This window comes from Achroia grisella, unplaced genomic scaffold, assembly GCF_030625045.1.
Source record: "Achroia grisella isolate CSIRO2021 unplaced genomic scaffold, CSIRO_AGI_Agris_v1 utg540, whole genome shotgun sequence".
Lineage (NCBI taxonomy): Eukaryota > Metazoa > Arthropoda > Insecta > Lepidoptera > Pyralidae > Achroia > Achroia grisella.
Genome location: NW_026712925.1, coordinates 3,257,963 through 3,279,128, shown reverse-complemented (window position 1 = coordinate 3,279,128; position 21,166 = coordinate 3,257,963). Strand labels below are relative to the sequence as shown.

Sequence of the window (21,166 nt, the reverse complement as noted above, 5' to 3'; positions counted from 1 at the left end):
CACGATCCCTAATGATTTATTAAGACTTAACAAGAGAGCCGCTGAAGGCGACCGAACAAACATTTCCCTGCCATTTTTTAATTAAATTGAAATATTCATTCTTACGTCTACTTACGGACATTTGTCTAAGGACAAAATTCCGCGTACAAAGGGCTTCAGATTAAATTTCCGGCGGGTCCACTTCAGCCCTAGAATGCCCTTTATTACCCCGTTACAAAAGGCTCCAATGCTCCACAACTAGAATATTATAGAATCCCCTCTCATTCATTTCCTTTTTGGTTTATTTTGTCTACTTTGCGGGGATGTAGTTCATATTATTTGGATACTGAGACTTGAATAGAACTGAGTACAAATAGAATTGCAATAGATTTTCAATAGTTTAGGCAGTTTATATATACATATATACATTACTAGATCTGTAATCCAGTAATATACATGTATATATAAATTACCACTACGTAATAAATGAAAACGTAAAAGTTTATACTTTTACGTACACTGCAAATTTATAATATCATAAAATGATATTATAAATTATAATATAAAATAAATATAATAATAAAAAAACTGTTGCAACTGATCCAATTTGCTATGATTTTATTATTTTTGTACCTATATAAAAAATATACGTTTCTTTAATTTTCATAATGTTTGTTTAAAATGCATGGAGTTTTTTTATATTTGTGATCATACAGATATAACACGTTAAATATAAAAATGTATGACCATTACTTAAACTAAAAAAATAATAACTTGTCTTATTAATGTATTAATTATATTATTGTATTATCATTACAATTACAGAGGTATACTTTTCAATTAAATTTTAATAGACTATGGTTGAAACAACGGACAAACAAACAATTTTGATATTCATTCACTAAAATACACAATAAAATAAACGTAATGCAACCTTAATTTCGATACCTTCCTTAAATTGGAAATAATTCGACATTATTATTTTCATGTCAGCCACGGATTCGTAAGGATATCTTGCAAGCTCGTTTTATTGCGCGAGTTAAGCAATATCTACGGACAAACGAGGCTGTTACACACGACAATGTTATTTTGGGACCTGCTAACGCCCGTGAACAGCCACTAAACGCTTTATTAGGTCACAGTAAAGCATTCCATTGTAATACATTACAATTATTGTTATGTATCTGTAATTTTTATTTTAATCGGATATATTACTTTATTTTTGGCGTAGATTATTTTTGTTATAACAAAAACCTATAAGATGCTACGTTAAATAATGTAATGAATTTTTGTAAACGTTCTAAGTATGTAATTAAATATATAACTTATATGGCTTACATCCTAATGGTCCAAGAGATAGAGGTGACAACCGCCGTCTATATACATGAACAACACCAACACATTATGTCATCATGTGGTAGCCGTAATGATGATGCCTGTAATTTCACTGCCATATCACTATTCAACCAAAATACAGCTAACAAAGCAAGCTACTTGCTGGCGGAAATGGGTATCTATGTAAATATTGACGAAGAACTAAATAGTTGCACATTAACTAACAGAAGTAAAAATAAATATTACAAAATATTATTATTCGTGCTAACATTAACATTTGTTCTACTTTCGTAGTAGATATACATACGTACTAGGTATATCTACAGTGGGAGATAAAATTAAACGTTTCGTGAAACGTTAAACGTACACGTCATCGATTCCGGAACGTCTGGACTGGAAACTAATGCAATAAAAGACAGCAAGAGAGTGAATTTCCTCGAAATTGGAACGGGGCTACGTGAGATCTCAGTGGGGTTGCCACGGCGCGAATTCGTGACGTAATCTTTATAGGGTTAATGTCACATGCTGTCAAAACTGTGAATTGGTGGCGGAAAATAGATGAAAGGAGCAGGCAATTTGTGATTGTCATATATATGATATATATTATCGATTCTATATATGTATACATATGATATATAGCATCAATGCTAATACCACAGATAACATAATTGCTAAAACGACCAAACGAATCCTAATGAAAGATGCGAAGACAGATTACGTACGGTCATACCCTACACTTTATTAAGAAAAAAAAACAGACTAAATCCTAGGGACACTAGTCTAATATAATTAAAACATATAAAGTACAGCAATTTCATTTTGGGATTTTTAAACAAACTTGCGTCGGTGTCTCTAAGTCTAATTTAAATTTACGGTACAGTTGTCAACAAAATCCGGTCTGGCAGTTTTAATACAGATCCGTTTCTCTATTTTAGAGTTATCCATGTATGTAATCAGAATATGTTATTTAGATTAGGGGATTATTAACATAAAAATCACTTGAATGTTATAAATAAATGTTGAATTCAAGAAATATTGCAAATAAAAGTTAAGTTTGTACATACTAACAAATAAACTTATTTTTATCACTTTTAAATAGATTTTTTTTATTTGATCGTAATGCTTGATTTTCAGTTTCATCTGAGAAGAGTAGATAAGAAACTTGGCTATTCCAGCTAAACTTCTTTTGAGATAAATAATATGAATACTATACATAGAATAAAATAATAAAAGTCAACACTATTTACTTCCATTTGAAATAATTTTATAATAAAAAAACTACTATTGCAATAGTGTTAAAATATCAAAATTTAAAAACTACTTTCAAAGATCGTTAAACTGGTGTTAGTTTAACATAATAATTAAATCAATTACAGTGACTGATGCTGACAATATAATTAATCTTTGGAGACACAAGACGATGGATGTCCAGAGTAATCGGTTGAATACCAGCTATTCCATCTGAGTGACGTTAATGATCATTGCTTCCGAACATGAAACATTAGCTTAGCACGTGAAACGCTGAATGATTTGTAAATGATGTTAACCCATTTTTAGGTGGGCAGCGGCTATTTTCTAATTCGTTTCTGTTTTTGTAATTATAACATATTTGTATCGGAATAGCTCATCATCCACCTGATGGTAAGTGGTAACTATAGCCTTACGAAGAGTACAGACATCACATTGTCATGTGATGCCCATGATACCACTTGTATGTTACCATTCTAGAATACTAAGATATCATGCCTCCTATCCTGTCCTTAATTTTACTACATTCAACTCAGCATACTTCTTAGAGACTGGAATTAATAAAGTTGCCCGACACACAAACAACTTTTTACAATGTCTAACCAGGTTATTTAATAGTAATCGTTAATGTAGCATCACCTTAATAATGCACTTATATTCTTGTATATAACTAATTACACCTAATTCTCTTAATGGTCACAGCACAAAACAAAAGAACTTCTGTCCAAATTCGGTAACATGAAAAAAGTTCTTGACTTTACCTTCAGAAGTTACAAGGCCAGACAGCTGGTATGGGAAAGTTAAAATTAGTCGCGATTTTGTTCTATGGATGACTTATTGTTCGTGTTTTTCTGATAGTTACTGATTTAGAAATTTAGAAAAGAATAATTATGTTCAATTAATTTATTATTTCTGTCTATAGTTATTATTAAAGCCTTCATTATAGAAGTATTTATTTCAAGGAAATTACAGTCAAATTACTCACTCGCTAATCTCTGATACTTTATTTCTATGGTAAAATATCTATTTGATGACTTCTTTCGTGATTTTATAAAACAATTTTAAAACAAAATGTTATTATAGTAATAAAAAATTCACAATAGTAGACTGATATTAGTCATTAGCCGACTACTACCTAGCTGCAGTTACTATTCAAATGCAATGTGATTTGGAAGACGTCCATGGTGGAACGTCCAATACGCTCTAGCGCCATTATATTACGACCAATATAAGTAGACACGATTGCCTCCGTTAAAGCTTCAAAAAATCTGAAAGTGGATAAAACTACATGGATCTAGGTAAACTGGGCACTTTACCTGCCTGAGAGCAGTGATGAGCCAACCCGCAGTTACGTACCTCAATGGGAGGCTGTTAAGTTCTAAACGCGGCTTATGGCGGAGAAAAAAGGCGTATAGTAGATAAAACAACGAGTGGTAGTTCGAAGAGTAGTAAAATTGAGCTGATTCGATCACAGCGATCATTGAAGCTCTATTTTGTCTGAAATAGGTTTGAGTTTGAGGTTGGTTTTTCAACTTCTGACAGTATTAAAGTAAGGCAGATGACGTGACGTGACCCATTAAACTACAATTTCTACTAGTAATGTTTAAGCTGAGGTCATAGCAAAAAAGAAAGAATCCAAACTTTCTGAGGTATTGTTTAACATTAAAACTAATGAACAGATTCAAATTAAATTAGGTATATAAGTATATAGGTAGTAAGGTACTTTTTTACATGAATTTGCGGAATAAAGTTATAAAAAATATATTAGTATATAAATTATTTTCAATATATAATCATATTTTATGTCTAAAAGTTAGTCCTTAATGTCAAATATTCCATAGTATATTCTATTCAATACAGTGTATTCAAAATACTATTTAGGCAATGATTACAAAAGATAATACGGCATCCTTCTCTTATAAACATTAGCAGATTCACGCCAATGCGTCTAATAGTTGCGTGATACACGACTATTAGTTCAAACTCACTTTAGAAGACTAAGCAGAAATGAAGCCAATTAGCACAGTACATAATGAACCCGATTTTCACGAAAGATTGAATTCTGCTAATGAGACTGTAGCTTCCCCTAATAACATTGAATTATACGCTATTAATGTTCGAGCCAGTTTATACGGAGCCTGTTTCATTTCGCATAAAATTATTTCATGAATGCTCCGCAACCCTGACAAAATTATGGTAAACATTTTGTAATGCTTTTTCACAATGTGTATTGTAATGTAAAGCTTACCGAATTAACTGCAGCCATCACAACATGGGCGTTTTCCCTCTACACCAATCTGGTTACCAGCTCATTCTGAAACAAATGGTGACATAAATCAGTTAATTAATTACTCTCATTGCCACACAAAATATACATGTATATTGTAATGTCGTGTTCCAGAAAAATGCTAGTTCATTTAATGTCAAATACGTCGAACGTGGATATTAATGTCAACCGTAAAGTAAATTAGTCCAAAAGCAATATCGTAAATGCCTCTGAAAGCGGGTCGGCCTTGTTGACATCTCGTGTATGAATTCTGACTCAATGCAGTCTCCGACCACGACTTGACGTTTCGCCTTACAGAATATCTTAGAAAATAACGTTCAAGTCAAACAAATGAATACCTAATGACTAGGCGATAAGTCACAAAGTTCATCAACATAGGCTGCTATAAGATACGTCTTGCGACAAACAGAATAGCCGCGTTCACAGTCAGTAGGGCAAACGTCCAAGTCCATTAATAAAATTGAATCAGGCGGACATTCCAAAGCATAATATGTACACGTGTGGGAATAAATAAAATCAAGAGTTTAACTATACTATAGAAAAAAGGAAGTCTGTTGAAAGATGATTTGAGTAAACGAAACAAAATCAGAGTAAAAATAACTTAATAAATATATTACTATAGCAGGTACTATACTAATATATAAATAAAATTGCAAACAATGTACATACGTGTGCAAAGCATTTAAAATGTACTTTAAATATGATTGTAAAAAAAAATACAATTTCTAGTTATTCGAGTTCTGTTTCCCAAAAATTTCACAGTTTTGGTATATTTTGTACGAAATTGTCTACATGAGTACCTCTGTCTCACCTATTTCAGACGCTAAGCAGTTTACTTTGCTGCTACAAAACGTATACATATAATATTCTAGAACCGTGTACCCACTACAATTTAAAGGATAGGTATTATTTAGAAATACCTACCTACCGAATTCGTATTATTTATAATACTTTGTAATAGAAATGTCCGTCGTTATGATGTAATCTATGCTCACGTTATTTTATTACTCATAAGCCGTTTAATCATGAAATACCTTTTCATAAACACACATAGATGCACTTTCATATTTCTAATATTGTAGTAATGAAACAGCTCCAGTGTCCCGTGATATTCTCTTTTAATGCGCTCTTAAAAATCGTAATTTTCAACATTACAATTACAAAAAATTGTATCTTACAATAAGGTAGACTCCTATTTACATACATACATATTACATTTCTAATTTTATTTTTCGATATACTCTTTTATTATAATCTGTAATATATCGCTGCTCTATTAGAGTTATTATTTAATTATCTCCCTATTTTACCTTTCGAACTCGATACCTCTACTTCAGGTAGGTATCGTATTTATGCATATGATTCTCTCTCTATAAGGGGAGGATTAGCTTACTAATTACCACGCTTTTCCAAGCAGAAGTGTCTGATTTGATTTTTGTCCTTTTGATGTTTTCATCTATACGGATGTGATACTTTTAATTCGTTGTTGTTTTGTCGTGTTGATTTTAAAGTTTATGTGCACTTAGGCTTACTCTCCTTTTATCTGGTTATATTATTATTATAAACTATGCGGTTTTTGTGTTTTCCATCGCCGGATAGTTAGTCTGATTTTTTTATTCACACATAGTTTTAATCGACGACCTGAATAAAATGATAGAAGAGCATGATATAAATTATCTGTCTTTTTTTATTTAATAGCATACAAGCTGACGACCCACCTAATAGTAGGTAAATAGAAACCAACAATTATATACATGAATAGTAATACAGAAATCACGTTATCATGTGACCGCTGTTATGCCACTCATGCGTTACTGTTACGGAGGACTGAGATGTCATACATTTTATCTGTAATTTTATTTCTTAATCTGCACCCAACAACCAAAACACAACTTATAAATTTACCAGGTGTTAACTATGATGGTCCGGGGGAAACGCTAGTCCCCAATATCAATAAAATATAATCAATAAATATTATCCTTTCAGCATAATTAACAATTTCACCATCACGCTGTATGTTACATTTTTTGTAATTCTTATTCCGTTTTTAGCTTAAAAAAGCTTTGACAAAGGTTTGGTGGGTAGCGGGGTGGTGGGGTTAAAAATTCATTTATAATAAGCTCGAGAGCCGGTGCCAAGGACTGAGTGAAGAAAGATTGATGGGCTGTCATGTAGTGCAGGGTACAACTTCAGAAAAATAACACTTTGTATTATGTTTCAGGTGATAGTATTAGGTAATATTCTTTTAGAGTTTTATTACATATAAATACGTATATTACGTCAATATCTATAGAGTTTAGAAGTCCCCCGCCGAATCTAATGATTTTAAAAAACTAGTAAGTGGATTTAATATTGTTTTCATCCATCATTAGGGTAATTCCTGACGAAGGTTTAGTATAATTATTTAAATAATGTATAACTGTAAAAATAAAATTACTATATATTATTTTTATGTTGCGCATTAAAATATGTATTTATGGATATTTGCGCAAAATACTCCAGAAACGTTGGATGTATCAAAATGTGTTGCATCTTTAAATATATTTAAACAATGCAGTATTCTTTTGGTATTCCAAGTGGCTTATACTACCTAAGTATGGTATGATAATACTTATATAAATAAATATTTTCTGTGTAACATAAAACGTCACGTTGTATATTACGTTGTAAATATTTGTGAAGTACAATTCTATATACATATATTAATCTAAAATATTTTTTTCTAAAGAGATTGTGCTTTAATAATTATTTACTCATAATTTTACTGATTATTCATGTTTCTTCCTAATATTGAGATTGTTTAAAGCAATAAATACAATAATTAGATTGATTTTAATATACAGTTAAACGTACGTATTACCTACTTTTATTAATTATCTTTATCCAGCATGATTACTTAATGACTTATTGTTTGAATACTATTAAAAAAATGGATACCTAAAATATGAATAGAAAAATAAATGTTTATTTCGCGCAAAACAAACTTAGAACAACTTTATTTAAAATAGACAAATTTAGTTAAGTGCGGCCATATTTATCAAAAGAGCTTATCGTACGTACTGAGGTTTACTACGTAAAATATGAGTTAATGCTGAACTAATCCATATACAAAACAAAGGGGCTTGCAATCTCTGGACACCCTTATCACGCCTGAACGTCATAATACAAATTGAAACAAATGAACACAGTTTAATCTTGTCTCCCTCCAGTTTCGAAACGTATTCAAGATGCTTTACTGTAAATAAAACGAGGTCGCTGTTTTAAAAATGATAACAAAATAAAGACAAAGCATCTCAACGGAGGCGGCGGGCTCATCATTTTTATCACTTTTCTTGGAGACTTTAATAAACCCAGCGACATAGCAGCCCAGGTGAGATATTACATTTTTATGCACAGGTGCTTTTTAATTTAGTCATGACGCGAGGTAGTTGCATCTAGTATATTGTAGAGGATTTTTATAGGGAAGTAGAAATTACTGAATCTTTTTATCCTGTAACAGCATATTTTTCTCGTATGACAAAATTAAATTGTACTCGCATTCTTTATTACATTTTAAGCTGCTACTTTCACAAAATTGTATAGAAATAGGAACCTAATTGCAATATTATTAGTGTTGACTATATAAAACCATAAACTAGATGGAACTATGCGCATGAAAGTCAACTTTAGGTTATAAACTATGTCATTTGTCAAACTACTAATAATATTATAAATGCAAAAGTCCGTCTATCTCACACCAATTTATGACGGCTGAACAGATATTAAAGGCGCGATTTGACGTTTACGTTTTTTATCTAAAAAAGCAGACGAAGACGTGATATGGAACAGCTAGTATGAAAAACTCGTGACATGACCGAATTAATTCAGGCACTTGATTTAATTCAGTTTGCTGAAGTGCCAACGAGAGCTACCCTCGCGCTTGTAGAGGTAAGCCGTCACTTTAGTCGATACCTCTTTTTGAAGGTGAAATAATGGCGCTAACCATAAATCATCTTATTTGAATGTAAGGCTAGCTTCTACTTGTGACTTTGTCTCAAGGATATGACTGACCGGAAATTTATGATGCTGGAATCTTTGTAAAGGTATTAAAAATAAACAAACTAACAACCTTTCTCTCATATTTGTAGGAATACTAAGAATTATATTTTCTAGAATATAAGAAGTCTCAAAAATATCTATGTACATTTTTGTTATTATGTTTTATCATTCAGTATTAAGAGTAGTGAAAATTTTTACTATTTTTTGATATAGATATAATATAATGGTCTGACTAATTATAAAACGTTTCGATTTTTTATTCAAATTTTTCCATTATCTAAATAAGCTGTACGTAATTTAAATATAAAACGGTTTGTTTATTTAACATGGAATTATTTTTTTTTTGTTATCTGTATATAGATGTGTATATTCATAATATTCTATTTATTTATTATAATCAGTATATACTAAAACATTCGTTTGTTTCTGTAATATAGTCATCGAGTGTACCTACTTGATGACTATATTACAGAAACAACTGGTAGTATAATGTAAGTGCATTCCCAGGAGAAAAACTTCATTTTATTCGATGAAAAGCAATTCTGTGCCTCTATTCCCATGCGATATTTCAATCTGTTGTCATTGTTTCAGGCTTATGTTTAGTATTGTTGTTAATAATATAACTAATAATGGGATACACACAAAATGACACAAAATAAGGGCACATAATACTGTACACACACATACATACATAATAATAATAGGCAACAAGGCTAGAAACAAGCAAATCTAAGAGAACTAGAGAGGTTGTAAACATATCAGAACTATTCTGTAATTATACACAACTGATAAACATACTTAAATACAATTATATATTACTATATAATGTTAATATAGGTACAAACATAAGAATAAATTCTAATGTATGTATTCAGCGAGAATGAAGTAGATAACCTTTAGATAGTGAGGCAGTGTAATACGGATCAACGTGGTCTACACACACAAAACAAATTAGACTACTATACCCTCTTCCTTTATATCATCCTATTGACTAGATCCGTCAACTGCACCGAATAGTAAGTACTGTATGCGTATCAAACTGTTGTAAGATACCAAAAAATACCTTCGAAAACAAACACGGCTGACATCCAAACAGGAGCTTTGAAGCAAATGGGCAGCCATTAATAAAATTGATTTAGTGAACGATATTGGATGACAATAGCGCTTCAGTAGCGTACAAAGCTTTATGTCCACAAAAAGAAAGGAGCGAGAGGCCCCTTTTTCATTTGTAATACCTATTTCAACATTACAGGTGCCGTAGACTTTGTTTCTAATGAATGCGGTGCTAAGATTACTTGTCTATTTTAATTTCAGTATTGTTAAGTGCCTTTTGACAACTGATGAAAATACCTTTTTGCTAAACAAGCCTTTATTTTTAATTGAATTTTAAAGAGAATGGTTATTCTTTTCGTGTGTTGTTATACGATCGATATACTGTATAAATAAAGATTCGATTATTTACTATTAATTTAGAGTAATATAAATAAACATTTATTAAATCGATTCATAGATAATGTCAATTATTGGCAGAGATATGCGAACCCTGATTTTTATGTCATCTTTTAACACTAAATTATGCTTATATTTTTTTGTATTATGTAAGATAAAAACACGAAAATAATGACCTATTTTATAATACATTTAATTTACTCGAATATGCCATCACTGTTAGCCCAGATAAGGTAGTCGATGTCGTAGTGAACGCAACACTTAACATGCCCACATTTCGCTTAGATTTTTAATTTAATGTGAAAGGGGATGAGCGAGGATCAAGTTTAAAAGAAAGTATTTAACATGAACCATCTCATCCTTTATGGATCCAAAGGGAGATGACCACCGAAAAAAAGATGGATTGTGTGAAAGATGATATGTATAAAAGGAGAGTATACTCGAATATGACGACCAATAGATATCAGTGGAAGAAGGTGATATACGGCGCCAACTCCAAGTAATGGGATAATGGCAAGGCAATGATGATGTGACAGGGGGTGAGCCCATTATTATATAATTGATTTCACATAAAAAGTGTAATAAAATGTCTCTTCAGTGCATTACTGAAATTTTAATAATATTCACCTTCCATCCTTGCTTAAAGAGGCTCTCATAACAATACGTAACAAATTACCTCCACTTTTATGTATGTTCTTTTAAGCAAACATTGTTTTCCAATTTTCCGGCGTACCGCCGGCGCGGCGTTCGGTTTACTTTGTACTCGGGTCGCTACATTTTTAGCTCTTTTAAAGACAACGTGAGAATGTAAATATTACGATATTATATATCATTATATTGAATATTTTTATTGTTTTCAATCGCAAATATGTTCAATATTAGTCTCTATTGAACACATTAAGTCTCTGTATGTTTTTATCTCAAGTATATATTGTTACTCATTGTTATGTTGCAACCTATTTGCAAGCATATCAGTATACGACAAATAGATACTAGTGTATCTTTATTATAAGGTAGAAATAACACAGTGGAAGAACATACATATTATAATTAAATCGAAGTTGAGAGAGAGAGAGCAGAAAGACATAGGACAGCCATTTTAAAAAACCTGCAGTAGGTTATACTCCTATTACTAATTAATGGTCATAGCATCTAAAATAAAGTCGCATACAATTGTTGGATGCCGATATAATCACACATGAAAGCACCACGTTTAAAAATATTTGATTATGTATTTAATGTATGAAGTTATATGTATCAACGTCAATATAACATACCTAATATATAATTATACGTGTATTTGCTACATAACATGTGTACATTAAATAATTATACAGCCTACATCTTAATAACACGTTAATAATTAGCCTCCGCATCGTCCCAAATAACTACAGTTTCAGGGTAAAGTAATATGGGACGTCCGGGAAAATACGGTTGAAATGGTAACTTTACATACTCATATGTAGGTACCGGCATAAAAGTTCTCATTACGAGGCGTAAGGTCGGCCGTCGACGCCGCGTCAATGGGAGTCTACTAGAGGACTGTTTATTTCACAATAAAACAGTTTTACGAGGAACGTTCCGCCATTCTGTAGCGTACGGGATGCGTAATTCCTCTGTACGGGGCTCTTAAAACAACATGTGGTGCTGCAATAGAAAATTCAATGGTTCAATCGAATTCTTTATTTATACTAATATTATAAATGTGACAAATTCTCTAAAATAAAAAGGCATACCCTTTTTGTTTGCAACGTTTTCACGACTTCTGGACTCTTGTGAACTGGCATAAGCAATATTCTATCTCAAAAACTAAGATTACTTTAGACGTGGGTAAATTTGTACAGACAAGTCGCAGGTGACAACCAGTTTATTAACAATATTTACCAGTTTATTAAAAACATTATTTAATACAAAATAATGCTTTTAATAAACTGGTAAATATTACAAACATTCAGTCTACAATACGTAAAATATAGGTAGCGACTTACACAAGTTTCTCTATTATCCATTCATTAACAAGTGAATTTTCGAGTAATAATAAAGTACTTCCACTTGAAAGTTTCAGTCTACTTTATGTACAATGAATTATAATTAAGTTACAAAGTCTTTGATTTGAGATACTCTTGTATTTACCTTCGAAAAGTTATAAAAGATTGTATACACAAATTTCTAAGAAAAATATAAATTAGTTAATTATTCCTATTATTTTCTACCACGCGTTCATTCACTTCTTTATCATCATCGTTTTACATGCAGGCTCATTCTCTGTCTAACTATTCATCTCCTTTTTCATCTCCTCTTCTTAATCTTAACATTATGATAACTCTTTATGATGTCTAGAAGAAGGTACTTAGTTATTTTGCTGATTTCCTGCACTGAAACTACTTTATTTTACTCAAATGATAGCATACTATAAATAATTACTTTATACAATAAAAGAATATTATTTGGCAAATGTTTAAGTTAATATTCATGTATCCCAACCTTGAATCTGTTCCCCTGGTAAATTCGGGTAATTGTGCCAAAAATAAAACTAATAATTGTATAAATTTTACTAATATGTAAAGTAAGATAAGAAATTTCGCCCTATATACATAAATATATATTATATTTGTAATTCGTATCTGCACGGTTGCTGAATAAATTTTTAATTAAGCAAACTAGATAGAGTTGTTTCTAATTATCGCGCTGGTGTTTAGACGGGTTTGTAATAGACCATCAGTAAATAGGCTTTCAATTACCCAACACGGTAATCCCGAAATTAGTTTCGTTTCAGGATGTCTATGAAAATGTTACATTAATAGTTGTTCATTTAAATTGAAAATTATAAGTCACGCATTCCTTCTCTCTCAAAGATATTTTCATCTCTCCATTATTTTAGTGGTTTATAAATTTGAAGTATGTCTGTATTTTTGTTTGTTAACTTTCCATGGCTAAATGGCTGTACGAAGCTTAATTTGATTTGATCTGAAGACATCTAGGAAAACGGATATAGCTACATTTTCTCTTAAAAAATGAGACTTATAACATACAGTAGGTAGACAAATAATGAAAATATTGTTTTCATTAGTTATAATATTGTTTGCAATCAGCAATCATGTTGCTGATTCCTTCAAGAGCAATATGCTTATAGTGATTTTCTAATGTAGTTACAGTAAAAGCCCCGAAAATAAATAGTAATAAAAATTTTCATCACCATAATTTTTTGTGAGTGTAATTGTTAGGTCATTTTCACCCGCTGGGATAAATCTATCACCCATCCCATTAAAGGAGCATACTAAAATAATAGTAATAATATGTGCGGAAAATTCACGCAGCGTCATCTAGTCCCAAACTAAGCAGTGCTTGTGTTATTAGTATAGAAGCTGTCAATACAGGAAGATGCAAGGGTATACGCACTAATATTACGAGTATTATGTGAAAGTGTGTCTTTTTATCTGTTTGTTACTTCATTACGGCTTTATGAATCTTGATGAACATTTATGTGCATATAATTGTATTATAAGAAAGGATATGCTACCTTTTATCTCAAAAAAGCAAACGAACGTCGCGTTTAACTACTAGTTCTATATACAACCATACTACATGATTAGACGACCATAGAATTAGTATTTTAATCAAAATACTCGTGCATTTTGAAGTAGGTATAACTCGTACAACAAGCTGAATGAATGTCTACAACTTGTGTAACTTCAGGTAACTATTACGAGTTAGTTCAAAGAGCATACGTGAATCGCACGAACGTCGAGCTAATTAAATGTTGGTAAAAGATTTAATTTTAATTAATTAGCCACGTAGGTACATTTTGTCATGTTTGTGTGTACTGAAAATAATAATGTTGAGGGCTTTCAGTACATTTGTATTTTTAACGTACAAAATATTAAGCGACATTTTCACGAATTATTCAACCATCAATTAATCTGTTAATAGGCAATCCGATATCTTAATAGGAGCATATATTAAAAACAATATCCTTATTTATCCATATTATAAATCAGAATATATCCAGAAATAAAACTACCTTCCGATATAAAGCTATTCGTCAATTACATGGGTATCTCGATCTTAGTTATTATTATTAAGTTTCCTTAAAACTAATTTTGTAGTCCTTTTTTTCCATCCTTTGAAGAACCTATAGACAGATTCTCGGTGCGTGTCTATATAGAAGGTACGTAGAAAAATTATATATAATTCGATTATATGATATCATATGTAGTAAATAGGTCTTCTGTTAAAAAAATAATCAAAACTTCACAAGTTTATTATAAAATTCATAAGGTTGACGGGTGAAGGTTTACTATGACAGTGGGTGGAGACGGCTACTCCTTACCTCCCCACCTCCTACAAAACGTGATGTCTGGAGGTGAAAGGCTCATTGAGCTTTTTGGATACTAACGCTAAAATTTTCCAGTACACCTATTACGTTTAAAGTTATAATTCAAAAGCAATATTGCAGTGACAGTTTTCGATTGAAAGGGGCGGAATTTAGTTCTTCAGGTTGTAATGGGAAATTTTTTTCAGTGATTTCTTTTAACATTGGAATTGCAATTAAGCTGACAGCCCGCCAACTTGATGGTACCTGATAACCTGTCGCCTATATATATATGACCAGCATTACGGACATCACGTTATCATGTGATGACGTCTACAAATGTATATTATACGGATACATTAATTTGTAAACTATTGATAGCAGTCGCGAGCACAACTAGTTTTGAACATCAGAATTGGAATCCACTATTTCGTTACGATACACTTATGCGTATATTCAGTAGTTTATATTTGTCAATAAAGTCGTTAATAATTATACCGATGCATTGTTCAAGTATCGTTACTCTAAATTGGCACTCATTATGTTGGCGCGACTCGCCAAATTATTGTCCGCTCTAATTATTCATGAACGGTGGTATTATATGTGCTTGTAAATAAACCAACGTATATACTGAAAAGAGATTAATCATGTAACATTTGGCAATTTGTTATATATATCAGTAATTAGGCATATGGGTAATTTTTACGTTTTCTATTGTCAACAAATATCTAACCAAAACTTAATCTGCGTGACCACAAGTGACCGAGTAAAAAGTAGTGCATATTCTTCTGCAACTTAAATCCTACTTTAAGTGGGTAGACCATGCAAAATCAAGCTCTTTTTACTGCCAATTTTTAAAAAATAAGGTGAGTAGATCAAGGAAGACAATGCAAGGGAGCATGACGTTCCATGCCCAATTATGAACATACATATGGCCTTACAAGGAGCCAACCAAATTTTAGGATGCTTGTTTAAAAAGATACTATACAAAATCATTAGGTCAATATTTAGATTATCCATTATTTATTTGGTTTTCTACCATTTTAACTACTTATAGGTAAAATAAAAGTGTAATGGCGAACAGAATAAGTAGAGTTAAATATAATAGGCTCGTTGTATATGAGGTATCTATCACTATTATATGGCCGTCTTTTACTAGATATAATTTCATATTTCCAGCAAAGCCGGATAATTGGAAGCGACTCTTTCATTTGTCCGTCTTATCTTTGAAGGAACCTTTTTACTATGAATACAGTTATAGAGCAGTAAATTTTCAAGTTTTCTCGTCTAGCGGTTTTTGATTATAAAATCCTGAAAGCTATGGAAATAGCAGTAGATTATTCAACACAGTAACGAAGTACCTACATACTACACCCACTGACGCCATCTGTTAAATTAGTTTCAAATTGAAATTAGACTGTCATTTTCAGAACATCTTGGATTTACTAAAACTCCTAATCGTAAATAACTATTGGTTCAAGACACAAAGGACAGCCTTACAGTAAATTCAATATTTTTTTAATAATTATAGTATTGAAATATTATCTATAGTACGTATCTGTGATTTATAACTAACTATATAAAAAACCAACTTATCTAATACTATACATATGTACATATTTTTCCTTAGAATTATAATATTCTGACAATATATAAGATGAAATGGCGCCGTACCGCGACGTCTACATAGGTATGTAATATATTACTATCTACGTATACATACGATAGTATTATATGAGAGGGAGATAATTTTTTCCGACATTCCTTAATTCATTGTTCAACATAGAAGAAACTTAAGAATGATTTAATATGGCTAACATACACAGATTGGGATATTCATATAATTTTATAGGTACAAATTTAATACAACATATTAAATACAAACTTTATATCAGTAGTAATGAATAATTATATTACCAGCCCTGGATTGTATCCATACTAAGAGAAACTCTCAACCTACAATAATGTAAATATTTACATCGAACAATTCAGAAAGATACAAAAAGGAACTAAAATAGAATATACTCGTACACGTATTTTGCGCAGTTTATACGTTTTCCATTATATTTTATGAAATAAAGACCAAACGCCGTAGGGTAAGGACTCTGTAGGTAATACTTTTATTTACGGTGTAACATAATTATTACGCACTCATACAACCGTGCATTGGAATTTGTCCGTGCATTGGAATTTGTCCGTAATTGTTGTTTATATGTGGGATAGTGCATCTGTCAATAGTTCTCTCTGATCGATAAGGTGTCCTATTCATATGGGGATGGAAATTACGGCTCCCTAAGTCAAGATTTGAATCTCTAGCAGTGCCATCAGAATAAATAATGATGTATCCAAGAATAGGCAAGTAGTGGCTTAACCGCTCCATAAGTCGTTCTGCACCTTTGGACTTGTAATCAATTTTGTCCAGTTAAATTGTCAACACCACTACGGCTCATAACATTAGAAATTAAAGAAAAAAACTATCAATACATTAATTTGTAACTTGGCAAATAGAATTTCTAATGTTAGACATTTAGTTTGCTCTCTTGCTTAGAAGCTCTTAATCACGATACCGACAAATAACTTTCAGATAGCTGATCTGTACTATTCGTGTTGGTTTCAATGTTTTAGGTCTGCTTTGATATCATCCGTTATGTCTTGTGTATTTAGTGCAGCGCGGTTACAAATTCAATATTTGAGTAGCTTTAGTAAAGTAAAGCTTGTATTGTAGTGTAGAGTTTATGTTAAACTATCGTTCTATAAACCTATCGTTTAATATTCATCGTGTGTATTTGTACATTTACACTCTTCTCACTAATAATATGAATACGTATGTATGTATTGAAAATTTTCAGTTGAATATGTAATCGGTATTGTTACGTTTTCAAAATGTGCATGATCTCAATTTTCTATTGGAAGATAAATTGATATTTATTTTATATTTAAAAAAAGTTTACATGAGATTTAAAAAACAATTTGAGTTACAGTTATATTTAAAGCATTATCCACCTTTCTATTTATTATCTTAATATAAAAAGAATTATAAATCTATTCTAATTAGATAGTAAGTTGTGTAATCACCATTCATTAATAAAGATAACAGATTAGGTATAGTTACTACTCGTATAACGAAGTCAAAAGCAGTTTTAATAGTCAATAACTCGTTTAATCTATGGTTTAATGTAAGGTTCGTTTATTTGGGTGGAAAGTTCTGAAACTACTGGGAACGAGGACTTGACCGGGATCACCTGGCTTGCGGACCAACTGCCAACTAATCCAGCCGTGCTCAACCAACGGTTCGCAGCATCAATGTCTCCCTAGTTGCCTGCGGTAAGGGATATTGCAAAATCTCTATACTTAAACGACAATTTACATTTCATAAACTATGTCAACAGATATTCAATACGTTGTTATCTTCCACTTCATCCTATTGCACGAAGGACTGGAAAAATTATTCATTTATACAATTGTATATCATAATATTATTAATTCACATTACACAATAAGATAAAGTCGAAATAGATTATACAAAAGTAACTATTTATATGATTTGAATTTTAAAGCCCATTTTATAACATTAAGATTTCGCTAACAACATTCGAAACTTTAAATCAATTGAATGATCAGTTGCTTTATCTGTTAAAGTATAAACAAAGTCGCACAAAAATTCACCTGTTTTAAATAACATTATTATTATGTCAGGGTGTTGTGTGGATCGTTGTTCATGTAGATATACGATCTATTCATTGCCAATGTATAAAAGCTACTAAATATATTCCTACTAAATTCCTTTAAGATATGTGGGAGAAACACGTGTGCGTGTTTCCGAGTCGGGTAAAAATAAATATTATATAATATTTTACACCACAACCCGCATGTAAAAAAATTGGACATGACTGAACTAATCCACTAATCCGCTGGAAAAGTTCCGTTTTCATTACAACCTGCCAGTAATACATGAGTTCGGTTTTAGTTGTAAAAGGATCCCTAACTCGTATGAACGTAGCGACGGAGCTAATACGAAAGTATACTTTACATATATGTGTGTTCCAAAATATAATAAATTATTTTTATATCGATTTTTTCATGTAACTGAAACAAAACAAATGGTCGGAACACCTAATAATAAGTATTATCAGCAACAGCCGTGGCTACTTTTCATATGTTGCCATTATGGAGAATTAAAATGTTGCTTCCCTACATTGTACACCTATCTCATAAACAAACACATTGTAGAAAGTAAGCTGCTTAGTAGCTGAAATATATAAGATAGATATATATACACAGACGATATTGTACTAAGTCTAATGTAAAGTATAAAATAAAATAAGATATGCATAAATAAAATCAAAATGTGCTGTTTACAATCTCAGATAGACTAGTCAAACGCCTGAAGGTGTGTAAAACTTTCGCTTCACTTCAATTCACTTGTCTCACTTGAATCCAACATGGCGACCATTTTACACCAAACAGACCCTGTATTATAAATAATTTTTCATGCGACCTCCTTGTCTCTTTGAGTAATGTAGATGTGTATCGCATAAATTACGGCACGGCTTAGAGCCTTTAGAAATAGGAGCCGCCGCTTGTACTAAACAAAATGGGTACTATTTTATGTTACAATTACTGAATTCATTAAAGGATTTTTAGTGTCAGCTCTTTATGATATCTAAGCAAAGTTACAGTAATTTTCAAGATAGTGATAGCTTAATATTAAAAGTATTTACTTTGCAATTTTTTAAACACTAATATGTGTTACATTACACTAATTAAACTCGTTTCTAAAATTAATAAATTTTTAACATATTTCATTATATAAACAGTACATGTATATGTACTGTTTATATATACGTATAATATTATCAGAGGACTTTGTCAACATAACAGAACCAAAAACAATGATTATTAGATTATTGTATGACTGTGTGTGCACGCAAATTTTTAAAATGGTTTCCCTAACCATTTTGGGTTTCACGTTCTACTAATGCCTTGTATAATAGCTTCACTTCACATTGTGTGTTTGTATTATTCCAATCTGCTTATAAACAAAAAAAAACATAAAAGATTGTTTTCCAGTAACTAGTGTACGAAGCCGTGAGCTCTGCTAGTTTGTTAGTAAAAATAGCCAGCTATTACCATGTCACGCTAATAATTTTATTACACAAAAAGCGATAATACAAGCGACAATGTCGCGAATGCTTGTTTGGCATCGGACCAACTATTGTCAAGTGACAAGCTTGATTCGTTTACATAGAATATTCACGAGTGTGCAACAATTAATACAATTTTATACGAGTGACTTATCATCTGTGGATATTGCTGAAAAACGACATATAGGTTAATGATTTGTATACGCCATAAACAATTTACTATGACATCATTACATAGTATAAAACAAAGTCGCTGTCCCCGTCTGTCCCTATGTATGCTTAAGTCTTTAAACTACGCAACGGATTTTGAAGCAGTTTTTTTAATAGATAGATTCATTCAAGAGGATGATTTATAGGTATATATAATACGTGTACACCCGTGCGAAGCCCGGGGGAATAGCTAGTAAATAATATAAGAATATTAAGTTCTATATCATTACGATAGTATTGTTGTATTATGTTCGGAATTTGATTAATACATTATTGGAAATTAAATTTGTATTTATATTATTCCAAAATAAGAAGCAACTAAGAATAAGTTATTGTGGATTATAAATAAATACACACCTAAACATATATAGAAAAAAAATTAAATACTATTGAAAACCAGCAAACATAGACTTCTCTCTGAAAGGGATGTCTAGTATTCAAACCAAGAAAGCGTAGAGTGAGAAGTGCTCGTACTCACATTGTTGTCATCAACATAAGTTATGAAAGGTTTTCAAACCATCAAGACGCAGATGTCTACGGTTATCTGTAGATTGTCGATTATAAAACAAACTCCAATTTATATTATATAGTTTTGAATAAATATTACAGATGTTTTACAATATGGTTATATGTTTGTGCTATTTTAATGGTTATTTTTTATACTAATGATATTTTCATGAATTACTGAAATAACAAAAGATTCAACAAAAACTGTCTTGTCTTGTAATAAAATGTCGCGCTTCAATGCTTCGGACACTTCATTTGCAAACGATCCAGATAAGATTACGTTTATTTTTCTTTATGCTATGTTTCATAAATGGATTGTGTCCACGAGCAGAGCCGCCGGCTGGACTTAATGCGAAATAAATGTTCATAAAGTTAGCTCTGAGCAGATAAACCCCGAGGCTTTCAAATAGTACGGACAAAATAGATAATTTAAGTGAATACACGAGAGGATTTCGACCCGAACCGCTTGTACGTGAATCTATGAATGGCTTGGACAAGCATACTTATTTATACATAGATAAAATACACACATTACTAATAACGTAAATGAGATAGTATGTGTGTTCGAACAAATCTTAATGAAATCTTTTATCTTAAAAAATCAAACGAAGCCACAGGTAACAACTAGTAATGTGTATTAAGATGTAATATAATATT

At 31.3% G+C, this 21,166-nt stretch overlaps 1 protein-coding gene across 1 annotated transcript in view; it reads right to left on the bottom strand.

Moving 5' to 3' along the window:
- Positions 1–21,166, bottom strand: part of LOC131847714 (uncharacterized) — a 247,125-nt gene that overhangs the window by 160,631 nt on the left and 65,328 nt on the right. Inside the window, exon 2 of the mRNA XM_059197349.1 lies at positions 4,811–4,876. Coding sequence (XP_059053332.1) covers positions 4,811–4,828 — 18 coding nt within the window. The 5' untranslated portion in view covers positions 4,829–4,876. The remainder of the gene's footprint in view (positions 1–4,810; positions 4,877–21,166) is intronic.